This window comes from Notolepis coatsorum (assembly GCF_963971535.1).
Source record: "Notolepis coatsorum genome assembly, chromosome: 13".
Lineage (NCBI taxonomy): Eukaryota > Metazoa > Chordata > Actinopteri > Aulopiformes > Paralepididae > Notolepis > Notolepis coatsorum.
In genome coordinates this window covers 127,021,326-127,035,030 of record NC_140177.1, presented here as the reverse complement: position 1 = coordinate 127,035,030, position 13,705 = coordinate 127,021,326, and the positions used below count along the sequence as shown (strand labels likewise).

At 43.1% G+C, this 13,705-nt stretch overlaps 1 protein-coding gene across 2 annotated transcripts in view; it reads right to left on the bottom strand.

Annotated features, from left to right (window-relative positions):
- The window catches only part of dcaf8 (DDB1 and CUL4 associated factor 8), a 78,207-nt gene that overhangs the window by 49,192 nt on the left and 15,310 nt on the right, over positions 1-13,705 (bottom strand). Inside the window, exons 4-5 of one of the 2 annotated variants that reach the window (XM_084328045.1) lie at positions 6,272-6,430; positions 4,685-5,811 (exon numbers count right to left, since the gene is read on the bottom strand). In XM_084328045.1, the coding sequence (XP_084184171.1) occupies positions 4,685-5,811; positions 6,272-6,430 (1,286 nt within the window). The remainder of the gene's footprint in view (positions 1-4,684; positions 5,812-6,271; positions 6,431-13,705) is intronic. The other variant, XM_084328046.1, reaches the window with a different exon arrangement.

The following is a 13,705-nucleotide window of genomic DNA, read 5'->3' as shown; positions in this document are numbered from 1 at the left end:
AGGTTGAGAAACGCTGGTATATGGTGTGGCTCTTTGTGGTACCACAGTCATTTTTGTGGCTCTTAGTCTCTGACTGGTTGGCCACCCCTGCACTATGGTATGCGCCACGAGGGCGCCCCTTGTGTCATCCTTTTAACATGTACTTGTATTATTAATGTACCTTGCGGTACCATGTACAAAATGTTAATAAAGTATGAGGAAAAAACTGTGGAAATGTAATAAATAAAAGGCAGTGAAACAATAATCAAATAAACACCAAAATATATACTATCTCTATTGGAATGGAGACTTTTCAGCACAGGATAAACTAGGGATGGGCAAAAATAATCCAGATCGATTGATCACATGATGTACTCGAGTACTCGTGGAGGAAAACGCTGTACAAAATAAACGTCTTTTCCGGTGTTTTAGACTTTGCTCTTTTATTTTGAAACCCACCGACCGGAGCGGAAGTATTGTTGTTATTATCGGATAGCGGACAACTTGTCTCGTCCGGTTCTGTGTTTTTGAGCTAATGATAAAACAAATGTTGAGATTGTTGGTGAACAATAGGGATGCCCCGATCACGTTTTTTGCCACCGATACCGATCACTGATCGTCGTGAGCCATATCGGCCGATACCGATCGTTTTTGATTAAAAAAAATTAAAAATATTTATATTTTTTTAAATATATATATTATATAATTAGACTTGTACTTGTATTATCTGCGAGACATCGCCACCACGCAACAAGCTCCACTGTCTGTGTGTACTCGAGTAGCCTCCAGCTACGGCCAGGATTCTCCGGAGCTGCAGCTGGACCCTATACTCTAGTAGCCTGCAGCTACGGCCAGGATTCTCCGGAGCTGCAGCTGGGCCCCATTGATCACATTCAACAACATGCCCTCAGCTCGAATAAGCATCAAATGAGTGTTATAAAACATTGCTATCAGGAGCCATCTGTGGCTACTGCTGGCCGGCTATATAACGTTGATACAGCGCCTCAGTGCACTATTTAGTTCAGTGGGACATTTTGTTTTGAACAGTGAGCTGGCGTCAGCTAACGTGAGCTAGCGGAGGTATCATACACATCTCTACTAGACTTGCTGGAGCGTTTGTTGATGTCAGCAGCTATCAGTAGCTGGCCGGCTAGATACCGTCCGTTAGACAATGCCTCATCGTGTATTGGACTGGAAGTGAATAGTTGACTGGGTCATTCTGTAACGGTAGCTAACGTTAGCTCAGGGAGACGCGTCCCGTCCCACTAGACTAGACTAGACCCGTGTTTACATGCGTGCGGGAGGTGCTGGAGGGAGGAGCAGACGCCGCAGCACTGTGTGCAGCTACCGGTGTCTGAGAAAGAACTCAGCGAGTGAGATCGGTTTTGACGTTCGGCGAAAATAAAGCATCATCACCGATCACCGATCGCATATTTATACTGATTATCGGCCGATAACGATCGGTGGCCGATCGATCGGGGCATCCCTAGTGAACAACTAACTTTAGGTTACTTTTAACGTTAGCTACTAACGTTAGATGCAGCTACTACAGGCAATCAACGATGAGGAGGAAGCGTCTATAATAGAATAGCCCTGTGGTGCGTAGGCACGACAGCGCAGCTACCTGTTATAATAAATTAATTCATGTTTAACTTGTCCCTGTGTCCAGTCCTTTGACTAGCCCCACCCGTTCATTGTAAACAATGATGCATGTAATTGTGTGTTGTAGCTATGTTATACATTGTATTTAGTTGGTTAGCTATTTAGCTAATGTTGATAGCATTGAATAGCATCAACACTAGATCTTTAATCTTTAGCAGTCCAGTTTCTCCGGGCAGTAGCAAGTAACTACTTCGGTCTAAAAATAGCTACACTACAAAGAACGCTACATGGTTCAAAAGGAGCAACGCTATTGAGAAATGTAGTTAAGCTATGTAGCGTTGCTACTGCCCAACATACGCATGGTGCTCACAGGAGCTCCCGTGTTGTACTCTAGTAACACCAGCGGCCCGCCTCCCCACACAGAGAGTGACTGACAAGAGGTACTGGTTCCGCCTCATTAAAACAAACATGCAAATAGCAATTAATCGCGCCAGTCAAAATCATTGCATTAATTTTAATTATCAGGCGATACATTTATTTATTGCTTATCGCGACAGGCCTACGGTCAGGTTTTTAAAACTGTGTGGGGGACCCAGGCCTAGAACTGCGCCCTGAGAGGGAGGTTCAAAGGGTCAAAGTGGAAGGAAAACTGTCGGGTTCTAAACTGTGGATATCAAACTGGGAAGGTAAAGATGGTTTTAAACTGTTAAAGTCATTCAGAACTACCTTATTGCACTGCACTATTACATAATTTTACTCATCCATTCTATACTACTTTTTATTACAGGTTATAAACTGTCAGGTATTAAACTGTGGGCATCAAGCAAGAAGAAAGACTGACAGGCTTTAATCGTGTAGGGCCTAGCTAGAACTGCGCCCTGAGAGAAGGAACTGCACCCCGAGAGGGAGGTTTGCCCTGAGTGGGAGGTTCGAAGGGTCAAAGTGGGCATCAAACAGGAGAGAAGACTGTCAGGTTTTAAACGGTAGATACCAAAACAGAGAAGGTAAAGACGACTTTAAACAGTAATCCAGAACTATTTTATTGCACTGTAAACAAAACTGTGATTTTATATGTCTGCACTTTATGTGCTCATTTCATGTCTATTCTATTCTACTACTTATTTCACTGCACAATTTTATGCTGTCTATTCTATCTTACTCGTTTTATTATTGTCTATTTTTTTAATTAAATCAAACCATAAACAAGGTGGCCTGTTGGGATGTTAGATCCTAATGTGAAAAACTGTGATTTTATATGTTTGCACTTTATGTGCTCATTTTATGCCTGTCTTTTTTCTGTTGTAAAGCACTTTGAGCTGCAATTTTTATATGAAAGGTGCTATACAATTAAAGTGTATTATTATTACTGTCCCCCTTCCAAAGGGCTGGCAGGAAGGACATCATTGGTGATCTGCAGCCACAGTTCAAGGTACATTATGCAATCAGGGAAGCCATCTGAACTCCATTTACCCACATGTTTATTTCTGAAATAGTTTCTCTAACCTTTAACTAGGGCTGGGCGATTAATCGATTTTATCGATTAATTCGAATGAATGATTTAGGACGATTTTGAAAATTTTAAATCGATTTTCCAACAAAAAAGAAATCACCTTTTATTTTACAAAAAGTAATGTTTGGTTAGATTTGCACTTTATTAATCCCAATAGGGAAATTCATTCTTGTTTGATGATCAAGAGGCACCTTTTATTTGTTTTAAGTGAAGTTTGGTAAAAAAGCAAGTTATTGCACACTATTAATCCCAATAGGGACATTCATCTTTGTTTGATCAAGAGTAACCTTTTATATATATATATATATATATTATTATTATTTTTTTAAGTGAAGATTGGTGAAAGTTAGTTTTGCACTTCAATCCCAATAGGGAAATTCATCTTGGTTTGAGAATTGTTTTGTGTCCAAAAAAAAGAAAAGAAAAAAAGGTTATTTGAATGATTTCCTTGGCGTTTCTAGTTTTCAAGAGAAAGAAATCGGAAATCGTATTAAAAAAATATATCCGAGATTTTATTTTTAGGCCATATGGCCCAGCCCTACCTTTAACCCTTTCACTACCAAACGGTTAACCCTTTCACTGCGACAATACAGAAGGGTAACCCTTTCACTACCACTGTCTGTGGTGTGGTAGTGAAAGGTTAACCATCTGTGGTGTGCTATCAGCTTGGCTGGTCGTTCATACTAACTATCAGCTTGGCTGGTCGTTCATACTAACACAATTGGCAGTGTTAGGGGTGGGAAAGCTGATGGGTGGGTCCTGGGCGTTGTGGACAGCGACCCCTACAGTTCGGTCGGGGGCGCCTGCACAGCGAGGGTAGGATCTGGAGGGAGGTAGTGTGACCTTCCACACGTTACACTCTCCCGGTGAGAATCTGCGCTGCCACGCTGGCTGCCGGCTGGCTGTACATGCGTCTGAGCCTCTGAGGAAAGCATGCGACAGTCTCCGGCCTCCCGGACCAACAGTAGGGGGGAGTGGCTGTGCGCAACAACCAGGAAGGGGGTTGGGAATTGGCATAACGACTAACAGTGGGATGGGAGAAAAATCGGAAAAAGGAGAAAAAAAAATTTTAAATAAAAAAAAAAAATCTGTGGTGTGGTAGTGAAAGGAGATACTATCGTCATGGTTGAAATCTAGCCTATAACATTAGATTACAACAAGTAGGATATTGATGTATGTTACATGGTACTAATAGGGTATCTTGGAGAAAATAAAACAAAATACCAGTTACTCTTCTGAAAAGAACATAAGACTGCATACATGCATTTTATCTCACATTTAGGCTCATGCTCATCATTCATAGTTTAGTTTAGCCTGCCCACCTTTTATATATATCAATATAGCCAAATGTAAACAGATGTAGGAAAGCCATTCTCCCACTACAGTAAATTCTGGTCAGACGCTTGTGTTACATGTGTATATGATTGTAAACTGACGAGAATTTCTGTGGCCACAGAAAATAAACTACCTTCTGAATTTCTACAGTTCATCGTCTTGGCTCATTTAAAATACAGTGAACTGTAGAAATTCAGAAAGTAGTTTATTTTCTGTGGCCACATGAAGTATCCACAGTATCCCCCACCCCAGCCTCACCTGGAAGACATTGCTCTTGTGGCCACTGTCGAACTCCAGCTCGGCCCGGCGGACGGCCCAGTCCCAGATGACCACGCGCAGGTCGTCGCTGCCCGAGGCCAGGCGGGTGCCCGAGGGGTTGAAGTGCAGTGTGTTGACGCAGCCATTGTGTCTCTCCAGGCGGCCCTGCAGCTCCAGCCGCTGCACCAGGCCCCGGGAGCCGCACGCGCGCCTCACGAACTGCCGGGAGTCCCGGCCGATCTCCCGGGAGCTCAGCGACGGCACCGCCCACCACGTGGGCCCGCGCATGTCGCGCAGCTCTGCCCCCAGCCAAGCCTCCATGGCCTCCTCGTCATCTTCTTCGTCCTCCTCCTCCTCCTCCTCCTCCTCGTGGTTTTCCTCCTCATCCTCGTCTTCGTCGGAGCTGGAGGAGTGGTTTGTGACACCGCCCGGCCGGTTCCGCTTCCGAGCGGCCCTCTTCCCTCCGTCCCGATCCCTTACCCACTCTCTTCTGCCTCCCTCGCTCTCTCGCTCCCCGTCCTCCGTAAGGGAGTAGAGGCCGCTGCCGTCCATGCTGTCTGTGTCCTCTTCCTCCTCTTCCTCCTCTCCCTCTCTGCCTGAGCCCCTCTCTCCCCCTCTGCCTGGACCCCTCTCTCTGCCTGGACCCCTCTCTCTGCCTGGACCCCTCTCTCCCTCTCTGCCTGGACCCCTCTCTCCCTCTCTGCCTGGACCCCTCTCTCCGTCTCTGCCTGGAACCCTCTCTCCCTCTCTGCCTGGACCCCTCTCTCCGTCTCTGCCTGGAACCCTCTCTCCCTCTCTGCCTGGAACCCTCTCTCCGTCTCTGCCTGGACCCCGCTCTCTGCCTGGACCCCTCTCTCTGCCTGGACCCCTCTCTCTGCCTGGACCCCTCTCTCTGCCTGGACCCCTCTCTCTGCCTGGACCCCTCTCTCCGTCTCTGCCTGGACCCCTCTCTCCCTCTCTGCCTGGACCCCTCTCTCCCTCTCTGCCTGGAACCCTCTCTCCCTCTCTGCCTGGACCCCTCTCTCCCTCTCTGCCTGGACCCCTCTCTCCCTCTCTGCCTGGACCCCTCTCTCCCTCCGCTTCAGTCATCGGCTTGACCCCAGACCCTTCTCCCGCCTCTTTGGGAGCTGCAGAAAAAATGTAATCCAGATAAAAAAGCTATAAATTGTAAAGGTTAGACAAACATCAAAAGCTAAGAAAGACAAGGGGCATCAAACCTGCGCTGCATAGCCGCAAGAGCATTCCAGCTCGCTGGCATATACAGGTGCAGCTCAATCAATTAGAATATCGTGGAAAAGTCTATATATTTAGCTGTATTGATGCAGTAATTTGTGCAAAAGGAGCCCCAACCAAGGACTGAGTGAACATTTCTATATACAAAAGAAAAATACATCTATTTTTAATTTTGTATTGGTGATACAGAAGTTTGGGCTTTGATGAGCTGTAAGACATAATCATCAAAATTAAAACGAATAAAGGCTTGAAATATTTCACTTTGTGTGTAATGAATCTATAATCTGTAACGTGTGGGAGGCTCACTACCCCCGCCATTTCCTGTCTCTGCTGTGCAGGTGTCCCCCAACCGACCTGTAGGAGTCGCTGTCCACAACGTCCAGATTACCACCCATCGACCTTGTCCTCCACCCAGTACTGGCCAAGCTGGAGGCAACGGCGGAGTCGGACCCGGTGTCTCTTGCGTTGGTAACGAGTGCAATGTCCGCTGCGCCACCCAGCCGCCTCTCAAAACTGAACTTTGTAAAGAAACTCAAAGTTAAGAGCGATGCACTGCTCTGTTGTTAAGTTGATGTTAGAGCGATGCACTGCTCTGTTGTTCTATATAAGGTAATTTAGAACTGTACTTTGTAAAGAAACTCCAAGTGTTAAGAGCAATGGACTGCTCTGTTGTATGTTAGAGCGATGCTCTGTTGTATGTTAGAACTTTGTAAATAAACTCAAAGTACTAAGAGCGATACACTGCTCCGTTATATATTTTGTATTGAACAATCTTATCACACCTTTTACTGTCCGTTCTATTTTATTATTTTTAGCCTATTTTAAACTGAATCAAACCGCACTATTTTACTCTATCTAATCTATTCTATTTTATTATTTGTATTACTGAAGAACTGTGATTTGCCTTACCTTGCTACTAGGGCTGTCTTAAATACTTCGAAGCTTCGTTCGATGGCACAAGCTTCGAACATTAAAAAAAAATCGAAGTAAAAAAAAAAAAAAAAAAAAAAAAAAAAAAAAAATCTTTTTACTTCGGTGTGTGTGTGTGTGTGTGTGTGTGTGTGTGTGTGTGTGTGTGTGTGTGTGTGTGTGTGTGTGTGTGTGTGTGTGTGTGTGTGTGTGTGTGTGTGTGTGTGTGCATGGGGCCATTGGGTGGGGCCGGGGGACAAATACACTGGAGGAAAGGAACCCAGCTCAGCACTGCCCAAATTATATCATCACTATTGCCTGTTTGAAGGATATCATCCTCAAACACATATACACCACCTACACGCCTATTCTCAGTCCTTGCCCCACAATGGTGGAATGAACTACCCACCCCAGTTAGGACAGCCGAATCCCGTACAATCTTTCGCCGTCGACTAAAGACGCACTTCTTCAACCATTATCTGAAATAAAATTAAAAGAAAAGAAAAGAAAAAATCTAACCCTAACTAACCTTACTGTCATGCACTTGTCCTAATAAACTAACCTACACTGTAACACGCAACACTTTGATGAATATTGTTACTCAGCTGATAGAGTTGTATCCTTCCTGATGACCTGTCGTACAGAACTTGTAAGTCGCTTTGGATAAAAGCGTCAGCTAAATGACTAAATGTAAATGCCTTGTAGAATTCCACACATAAGAAAGAAAGATACTGGGATGAATAAACAAAATAGTAAATAAAATGTAGAAATGCATGCAATACATAAATAAATATGAATCTCCATATATGAAATAGAACATTTAGATAAGGTGCTACTGAGATGTTTTGGTGAGTTCTTTGTTTTTTTGTGGAAGTATCCCTTCTTAAAAATGCATGAACATTCACTGATAATTGGTCTGTAGTGGAGTCTACAAGGTCTACATTGCCGGACCATGTAGAATCCGGACCTTGTAGACGGACATAATTCTGTGCATAGTTTAGTCTACACAGGCCATATTTCAAATAATCAAAATCTTACTTCATTCATCTTAAACATTCTTGATTTGGGGGATTGGTAGTTCCCATGAAATCTGAAGTTGTTCAAACGACAACAGTGATCCACCTTGAATTAAATCAAGTCACGAAAGGGGCTACTTAATTCATTAATCCAATCCACTTTATTTATAGAGCACATTTTTTTTTCACTTTTTTCCCATTTTCTATATTTTCTCCCATCCCAACCCTCCCCTGTCACGAACGCTGTTTCTTGCCTCCCACAAGCCGGCTGCAATGTGGACTAAGTCATACATAGCACAAGTCCCCTCCGGTACTTGAGGTAACAGCAGTCGCATCTTTTCACCTGCGCAGCTCGATCTCTCAGTGGCGAGGAGTAACGCGTGGGAGGCTCACGCTGCCCCCGACACTTCCTGATTCTACTGCGCAGGCGCACCAACCGACCTGTAGGAGTCGCTGTCCACAACGCCCGATCCCCACCCATCAGTTTCCCACCCCCTAATACGGCCAATGTGTATTAGTACGGACGACCAGCTAAACTGAAAGCAAGTGTGGAGCGCTGGGCTCGAACAGGCAAGCCCAGCGTCTCCAGATTTCGTGGTGAGCGCCTTGCCCACTACGCCACGTAGCCGCCCTTATAGAGCACATTTAAAAACAACAAAGTTTACCAAAGTGCTGTACAAGTCCCACAACATAAGATAAAAAATAAAAATAAAAAAATTATTCGAAGCTTCGAATTAAAATCGAAGCTCGGCCCTGAAGCTTCGATTGCCAAAAAAAAATTCGAAGGTCAGCCCTACTTGCTACCTCTCTATCTCTTTGTATTTATTTTTTCTGCTCGCTTATGCCTGTATTTTTTTACTGTTGTTGAAGCACTTTGAACTGCAACTTCTGTATGAAAAGTGCTATACAAATAAAGTTATTATTATTATTATTTAATATTATATGTAGTCTGGTAAGAAAGCCGAATAAGAAAACTCACCACTACTTTGTAAAAATCCACTTGTATAGCTGTAACACTCACTTCCGGTTTGAGAACGAGATGTAGCGGACACATTTGGTCAACGCTCCGCTCCCGTTAACGTCAATTTCGCTTCAAAACCTTATTTGTACAACACTAATGTGTTTAAACCTCATCGTATATATTAAATAAGACCTTCTACTAACTATATCAACAGAAAGAAAGATTCAACATGGGACCAAAGAAAGAGAAAGATCCTGGAAAGAGACACGACAATATAACGGCCCCGGCTGTGACACGCTCAGCGAGGGATATAGCAGCGGACAATATAACGGCACCGGTGTTGACTTGCTCCGTTGGGGAGACAGCAGAGGACAATATAACGGTCCCGGTGACGACTTTTTGTTTAAACAGTAACGATAGCTAGGTAGCTAACGTTAGCTCAGGTCGAATGCACTATAGACTCGAGCAGAGGAGCCGCCTCTCAGTCCTCTGTGTTTACAAACTGTACACGGGTGCGGGCGGGGCTAGGGAGCAGCGGCAGTTTGCAGGTCCTGTGTGTCTGAGACAGACAGCGAGTGAGATCTCCGCTTGATCGGTTTCCGCGATGGGCGAATATGACTCATTATCGGAATTCACAGATCGCATATTTATACTGATTATCGGCCGATAACGATCGGTGGCCGATCGATCGGGGCATCCCTAAAAAACAGCGGCCGCAAATCAATCCAAGCGTATTACTGCAGTGGAAAACACTGATCGAATTTACATTGAAAGTCGAGGAGAGCAAGAAGGCTTTTCACAGAGGATTCATGGAGCTAGCGGAGGAGATACAACAGGGGGACAAAGTGCTTTTGAAGAAGATACATGACAACGAAGAGAAATCAATGGAGAGGCTGCTCGAGTCCGAATGTCACTATCGTAGATTAAATATCCGTATTGTGGGATTGGATGAATCAGTCAAATGCACAGACGACACATTTCCAACAGTGTTAGCTGAAATTCTAGGTAAAGAAATCCTCCCCACAGTGCCGTTAGTGGATCATTGTAATAGAATCGGTACCCGGGACCCCAACGGCAACAAGGCGAGAGTTATCATTGCTACTCTGCGTAAAACAGAAATAAAAGACACGATCATCAGAGAGGCACGTAATCAATGGGGGAAACTGAAATATAAAGATAAACCAGTGTCGTTCTACGAAGATTTATGCAGGGAGGCTATAATCCGACGAGCCCCTTACAAAGAAGTGTTGCAGAAACTCTACAGGAGGAAACTCAATCCCAGCCTTCGCTACCCAGCGTCTCTCTCCATTGTGGGGGAAAATGGGAAAAGATTCGAGTTACGCTCGCCTGAAGACGCCGAAGATTACATGAAGCAAACACAACATTATACCAGCCCCTCGGGGCCGGACGCACCATAGGCCCGTCTCAGATGACAAGCTTATTAATCTCTTTTTCTTATTTTTATTTATTTTTTATTATTTTTATTTGGATGACTTTGCCAGGGCTCAACTACAAAAGCGGCAGCAAATAAGCCAGTAGGCAACACTGAGGTACAAAGAGTTTAATACGAACCGATAGGCACTATATTTATAGATTTCTGGTTTTTGTGCAGGCAATAATCTAACGTTGACATTTTGGAACACTCTGGAACATTCTGGATTCTTCTTTCGATCGGTCAGGGTCATACTGGAAAACACTGGAATGACATAACTCTTGGACAGGAAGAATATTCTGGAACATAACATCAGAGTATAAATCAAGATCGATGGCTAACTTTCTAGAATACACTGTACTCCTACAATGAAGGCCTGTGAACAATAACATCCGGTATGTATATGCACAATGAACCAGATATTGACGTTCAATAAACCCTCATAACGGTTTAATGCCCACACTTGTCGGGGGACGAACTGCATACAAGGATTTAAAAACCTCATCCTCATCTAAAGGTATAAGCCTGACAAAGTTATTTTAATATTTTAAGCAATTGCTCCATTGCTTTAGGGATTTACATAATTTAGTTCTAAAAATGTCTCTTTTCTTTTTCTCTTTTGTTAGTAGAAGGTTCAAATAAATATGCCAATGGAGGTATATTTTTCATTTTTCACATTATTTTTATTACGTTAATGGGAAGGCGCTAGACCACGAGTGACATTCTATTAAATTAGAATGAAAGTTTTAGATCCGATGGCAATTAGCATAGGAAAGTTAAGGTTAAAAGGCTCACTTTGGGCAATCCGGTGGTTTAAGGGAGGGAGTTATACGCGAAGGTTGTGTCTATGGAACACAGTCCTGTACGACTCTCTGAGGGAGGGGGATTTAGGGGTTTATTTGTATATATGTATGTTTTTAAGCTCGGCTCTCAATGGGACCTCAATAGTTGGATGTATATCCATTGTGGATTCGCACGCAAGAAGCATTACCAACAACTACACAACAACATGTATAGATTATGGCTAGTTTGAATATAATGATCTGGAATACTGGGGGAATAAATAATCAACATAAACGCAAAAGCGTGCTCACACTGATGAAAAACAAACAGGTTGACGTGGCTCTTCTAAGCTAAACGCACATTTTAGTGGAAGACAAAGCTACGTTAGCGGACAACATATACCATAACATTAGTCACTCTTCCTTTGGAACGAGAACCCGTGGAGTTGCTATAGTCGTGAAACGGAAGTTGAATATTGAATTGAAGGGAGTATGGTCTGATGCAGATGGTCGGATAACCATAGCTAAAATTGTATACAGGAATAGGAAAATAGCGTTGGTAGCGGTATATGCCCCAAATTTGTACGAAGCTAACTTCTACACTACACTTACCAGAACAATGTTAAACCTTCCTGAATACTAATTTATAATTGGTGCGGATTTTAATGCCATTTGGGATCCTGGGATGGATAAATCTTATCCCACCTTTTCCAACGAACAGAAAAATTCATCTAATGCGTTAAAGGATTGGTCGAAGAATACAGGTGTAAATGATCTATGGCGATCACTCAACCCCACGACCCGGAAGTACTCTTGTCGATCTGCAAGACATAACACACTTTCCAGAATAGATTATGTTTTTGCATCCCCGAGACTATTTGATAACTATGACGTGGAAATGGTACCCAATGCACTATCAGATCACTGTTATTTACTCCTAAAAGGATCATTTGGTATACTGTCATCCCGAGCCCCAAGATGGCGATTTAACTCGATATTGCTGAATAACAAGGAATTCATTACACAACTCAAAGAAGCTCTTTCTGTATTCCTACTGGAGAATGCTAAATTGGTACAGGACCCCAGAATATTATGGATGTCGGTAAAGGGATTGATCAAGGATTTTACCGGGTACTTTTCCTCCAAAATACGCAAGAATCGTTGCTCAAAACTGGCAGAGCTGGAAACGCTTTACTCTACGTTATTTTCCTCTTTACAATACAACTACTCGGTTCGACTGGAAAGTGGAAACTCAAATTAATGTGTTATAATGCCATTTATAAACAACAACAACAAAGTACAAATACGTAGCACAAGACAACAGCACTACTTTCATGGTTCTAAACCAAGTCACCTACTAGCTATGCGGTTAAGAGTCAACGCAAAATTTGCAGATATAACTACCATTAAAGCACAACAAGGACTTGTTACAGACCCTAAAAAAATCAACGACACATTCAAAGAGTTCTACTCCAACTTGTATAAATCAGAAACGACCTTCGATCAATTTTTTTTTTACACATATCTTAATCAAATTAACCACCCTAAACTATCAGAGGATGACGCTAAACAGTTAGAAACACCCATCACACTAGATGAACTTAGGGAGGCCATATCTGAAATGCAAAGTGGTAGGGCCCCTGGAAGAGACGGTATCCCACCAGAAATGTACCTCTCATGTTGGGATGTAATTGAACCCCCATTACTTAATATGATTTTATATTCAATCAAGGAGGGGAACTTCCATAAGAACGACAATATTGCACTCATAACAGTCCTCCTTAAAAAAGACAAAGACCCCACCGATTGCGGTAGTTAGACCCTTAAGCCTCCTCGGAACCGATATCAAGCTGTACTCCAAGGTATTAGCCATCAGATTAAAAAACATATGACGTCTTTAGTTCATCCTGATCAGACTGGCTTCATAAGAGGCCGCTTGATCACGGATAATATAAGACGGTTACTACATGTACTAGATGCCAGCAAGGATGACACCACACCTAAGGCAATGCTGTCCCTGGATGCGATGAAAGCTTTTGATAGGTTGGAATGGTCTTATCTATGGGCAGTATTAGAAAGGATGGGGTTAGGAAAAGGATTCATTGATATGATTAAAGTATTATACAAAGACCCATCGGCCATGATTACAACGGGTATAATCACCTCGGAAATGTTTCCGGTATCACGCTCTTCTAGACAGGGTTGCCCTCTTAGTCCCGGACTATTCGATTTATCGTTAGAGCCTTTAGCACAATATATAAGACAATCCCAATCCATAGAACAAATCGCAATCAAGGGCACACAACATAAAATTTGTTTATATGCGGACGACGTAATACTGTTCATGCAAAACCCTAACACCTCAATGCCTCATCTTCTCAAGTTGATTGATGACTTTGGCAATCTATCAGGATTTAGGATAAATTGGCCAAAGTCGGCTTTCCTTCCACTTAATGCCCCTGCAAAAAATATATTCTTTCCAGAAGAAATACCAATGGTTAAACACTTCAGATGTTTGAGAGTTGAAGTATTCCCTACTATAAGCCAAACGGTGAAGTACAATTACATAAAAATCCAAGATAATATCAAATACGACTTTGACAGGTGGTCAAAACTTAAACTCAGTACAGGCACGGGTATCAATAGTTAAGATGGATGTCCTACCTAGAATCAACTTCATTAGCTCAA